Below are 4,889 nucleotides of genomic sequence, written 5' to 3' on the forward strand. Positions count from 1 at the left end.
AACAATGCATGCAAAAAATAAAATAATAAAAGAGTAAATATACCATTTGATTTAAATGAGAACACCACATCTTTTGAAAACATTAATTTACATGATGTAATCTCAACATACATTATTATAATTAACACACTGATACAAAGAGCACACTATACATAAAGAATAAGGGATACAATACATGCGCGTACACACACAAACACACACACAAGACAAGTCGAACTGAATCAAACCAAGAGATTAAATGGAGCATTTCAATCATCATCATCATTAATAACAAAATGGAAATTAGGAAGCTGGTTGGGTTTTCAGCAATGATCATCGATATCATCATCATCTATATCATTGATAGTAACAAAATGGAAATTAGGGAGCTGGTTGAGTTTCCGGCAATGAAAAAGACGCAATGTGCTAAGCTTTAACAAAGCCTTCCATCCCACCACCCAAATCTCCAAGTTCTCCAATTTCGAAAGTTCTAAGAATTGTAACTGTGGAAACCCATTTGTGGAGCAAACTATTTGCTTCCCTATGTATGCTCCATCTTGTAAGCTCAGAAATTTCAGGACTTGTAGTCTTTCTAGTGTTGGCATGGGGTCTTCTTTCAAACCGGAATTGGTTAGGGTGAGCTTTGTAAGATTTGGTGGAAATTTAACATTATCTATGAAAAGTTTCCTACAATTCCATTCACCATCTAATTTCATTGACTTCACCGTCTCAAGGTTTGGGAAGGCCCTTATGTCAGCAAACTCTGACGGTATAATCTTACCCATAATTGCCATTGAGATGAGTTTATCCATGTTACTCAATAGGTTGGAAATAGATTTCCAGTCTAGATTGTCCCAATTTGAAAGTGCTAATTTTCTAAGGTGGATCAGGAAATGCGGAATGTTTTCTACCCATGACTTATGAGCCGCAACTGTTTTTAGGGTATGCAGGTTGTCGATATGTGTTGTAGAGGGTGGGCCTTTAGTTTGGGGATTTGGTTTCACATAAACATGGCGAAGTGTTTTGATGTTCCATAGAGATTCAGGTAAGGTTTCTATGCTTGTATCTCTAACATCCAACGTTTGGAGATTTTCCATGTCTCCAATATTTTTGGGAAGCTCAGATATGTTACTACCCCTCAAGCCCAGATATCGTAGATAAATCATGTTTGGTAAAGTTGTTACTGGGATTGCAGAGTTCCTCAGTGCCAACACTTTGAGAAAAATGACACTTTCAAGAACATTTCTATCAAAATCAAAAGCTAAAATAGAACGTATATGATTATTTTTCACCTCCATGCATTGTTTCTTGTTGTCCGGATAGATTGCTATACGGAGCCGGGTTTCAATGTCTTCCTGATCTGGATTGGCTACCGAAAACTGTTCCTTGTATGATTGTTGGATGACAAATTCATGAATTGAATGATGTAATCGGCAACTTTTTATTGTGCCTGATAATGATATCCTTGAAACAAAAACCAACGACCTGCACGCAACAAGGAAAATAAATAAACATGAAATACATGTTTATAAAAGAAAAAAAAAACATTTCTCAATTTAATTGAAAAACAAAAAAAAATAATGCTTTTGTTTATCATCAAGTAAACCAAAGAGAATTATCTACTCTTATTGTAATAAAACAGATCATTTGTTTTTATGATTTCATTTTAGGAAATTGCGACCTAATTAATGTTTGAAATAACAACCATCCTATTACTAATTGTGATGTCATTTATGCCACAATAGGAAAAGCCATAAACCTAATAATCGCCTATAAATTATAAGACCGAATGTCAATTTCCCGAAATATTGAGAATACCTTTGAACAAGTTCGTCGAGGTATTTATTTGCAGTCGTCTCTAGAGACGTCTGTTTATCCTCTTCTTCGACAAATCCTTCGGCAATCCACATCTGAGTTAGAGAGGTTGCAGGAATCTTGAAACCAATAGGGTAACATGCAAAATAAAGAAAGCACGGCTGAAGAAAGTAAGGTAAATCATTATAGCAGTAGGTAAAAATTTGCCCCATATGATCGGCTGTAACATTATCATTAGGCCCTGTGATCTTGTCCAGCTCATCTTTCACCGTTTTCCAGATGTTGTTGGCCATTGGTTTGAGCGAAAGGAGCCCCCCTACAAGGAGAAGAGCCAAAGGTTGTTTTTTACATGCTCGGAAAATGTTATCCTGGAGCTCTCCCAGTTCCATTAAAAACTTGTAAACGAACATGCATCTTTCATGATCATTCTGCATGTTAAAAAGATCTGGAAAAGCTTTCTTATAGAAGAGTGCTTGCATCTCCCACCCATTCAGTGTTATCCGGTTTGAAATATCCGCTTCCTCAAGAAGCATGTTTTCAATGTTTTTAACTTTATTTCCATGTATTACTGTATCCCACTTGTTGAGTAATTTTTGAATCCATTCAAATAATTCTTCTCTGTTTCCTAAATTGAGCAGAACTCTTGGGTGATCCGACAGGTGCCCGGCCTTGTCCATCATACCGTCGATTAAATCTTTGATTTTCTCCCTATATTCTTTCTCCAAATCAATATTACTGTCTGGGCAGCTGGAGGACTCCTTTCTAGAAGTTAAAAACTCACCTATTAACTTTCCAACTTTTGGGGCTGTTTCTCGCACAATCATAATTATAGCCTGCTGTTTGTCCACAGGGAGATTCTTGAAATCTCTGCTCTTCATGAATTCCCAAAGTCCCTGTAGATTGGTGGATGGCAAATCAAATAGTTTTCTCGTGTCTGATAGCATATCAGACATATGAAGTACGGCATCCATCTCTGTTTCTACTTTCCAAACGCTCTACCCAGCAATTGCAAATCTGCAATGCAAAATACAACATTAAATAAAAAGTACTATAATTAAATACACCGTATAGACAAATTTCCATGTTATTTATAAGTTTCTCATAAACTTAATTTATAAATCAAATAATGCTCAGTAGTCCACGGCCAATACAACCATATAGTCAAATTTCATGCGTATTACTTTCTCATTAAATGTATATAATTAAATACAGATATTAATAAAATTGGCAGTTATGCATCAAATTTTATACAATACTTACACAAATAATTATTAGAGAAATTATCAATTTTTATTCCAACAAAAGCAACAGGAATGCATTTAAAAAAATTTAATGGCTATATATAAGATATTTCGTATAATTATGAACACATTTAAAATGATGACATCATCAAAACTAACACTTGTGCTCCAAATAATATCTAAAACATGTAAAAATTACTATATATTAATTACAACAATTTTAAAAGTATATATCAATTTGTTCTCCAATAAAGTAGTTTCAGTATAACATTTTGACTACATAATAGATGTTTCCTAGTTGTCGATTGAAAATTTTTCATATTAATACCCAATAATTGCCATTCATAAATAAGCTCATGTACATCATTGAAAACAGCTATTCCATACTAATTTTCAGATTAAACTAAAATGGGAAGTTTTACAAATTACTCTAGTTCTTAAAAATTTCAAACAAAATACCCCTCTTCTAAAATAATTAACAAAATATCCTTGTGGGGCCCTCATTTCTCCCTCTCTCTTCCTCTCTATCTACCTCCTATTTACTCTCATCAAGTTTGACACATTCTTATCTCTCATTAGACTCTAATTAGTATAAAAGATTTAAAAGAATATGTAATTCAATCTACATGAATGCCTCATTTTGCTTTGACAGTGATAATTGACATAAAGTGTAGAAAATAAAACATAGTGTATTGTACAAAATAAAGCATAGGAAATACAATGCAGATGATCAGCAAAAATAAACCATGTAAAAATTCACGAGAAAAATTCACGGTGCTGATGTCTAACTACAAAATTATGGAAAAATTAATACTACATATTAGGATTAACAAAAAATATGTATAAAATATATACATATACATATAATAAATTATGCATCTACACTAGTTATGCGATATAAATTGATCATTCACATTAGATTTCAGAATATAGTTTTGTGAATTAAAAAGAGATGATAGGAATACCTTGACTGGTGTAGAAAGAGTAAGGCACAAAATGCAGATATGTGAGCAGAAATTTTATCCTGGATTCAAATTGTTAAAGGCAATTGAATTAATAAACAACAACTAGATAACATATATTTTATTTGGCATGTGCTTATTAAATAAAAAATAGTAATATACCTCTGTGTAGATAAAAACAGGCAAGGAGAGGCTCAAGCAACCAACTGAAAATCAAGACTTTCGTACGAAACTGGCAACGGAGAGCAAATTTGGCATTAATTTCAAACTTATTTAGGCTTTCATGTGTTTTCTTGTCTATTTCGATTGATGTTTTGATGTATATATCTTTCAATCTAAACAATTACAATTAATGGAAAAGCTCTTCACAACTGGAGTTTAGCTTTTGTTTCTATAGGTGCTTATCAGTACATTTCCTTTTATAATTATGGTTACAAAATATGTCACATTGAGTATATATGTCCATATATTATTTTCAAGGGGCATGAGCTAAATGGTATGAGTCTAATGTTGTCCTATAGCTCTCTTATTCATGGCCTGTACAAAAAAGGTGATTTTTCGTGACCTAATTAACCAAGAACTCGATAAATTGAGCTTGTACATAAGCCAACCCATAATCCTAAACACGTGTTAAAAGAGTAAGGCACAAAATTAATGCATAAATCATATCCTAGACTACTGTTGTTGATAGCAATTGAATTAATAAACAATAAATAAACTGGATAACATTTAAAAAAAAAAATATTATTTTCTTGTTTTCTATTGGGAATTCAATCTGTTTTCTTATTGAAATACTATTAATTGCACATCGGCGCCATCTTTATATTAAATTTTTCGTAAAAATTAAATATACTTGTCTGCTCCACATACAACAACAACACATAAAAAAAAA

General features: G+C 32.7%; 1 protein-coding gene across 1 annotated transcript; it reads right to left on the reverse strand.

Moving 5' to 3' along the window:
- Window positions 1–302: 302 nt before the first annotated feature.
- On the reverse strand, window positions 303–2,765 carry LOC144547764 (inactive disease susceptibility protein LOV1-like). Its single transcript, XM_078296460.1, has 2 exons — window positions 1,798–2,765; window positions 303–1,464 (listed from the first exon to the last, which is right to left on the reverse strand). The coding sequence occupies exons 1-2, from the start codon at window positions 2,763–2,765 to the stop codon at window positions 303–305; spliced, it is 2,130 nt and encodes a 709-aa protein (XP_078152586.1).
- Window positions 2,766–4,889: the final 2,124 nt, after the last annotated feature.

The sequence above is a fragment of the Carex rostrata genome, chromosome 32 (assembly GCF_964058835.1).
Source record: "Carex rostrata chromosome 32, lpCarRost1.2, whole genome shotgun sequence".
NCBI classification, from domain to species: domain Eukaryota; kingdom Viridiplantae; phylum Streptophyta; class Magnoliopsida; order Poales; family Cyperaceae; genus Carex; species Carex rostrata.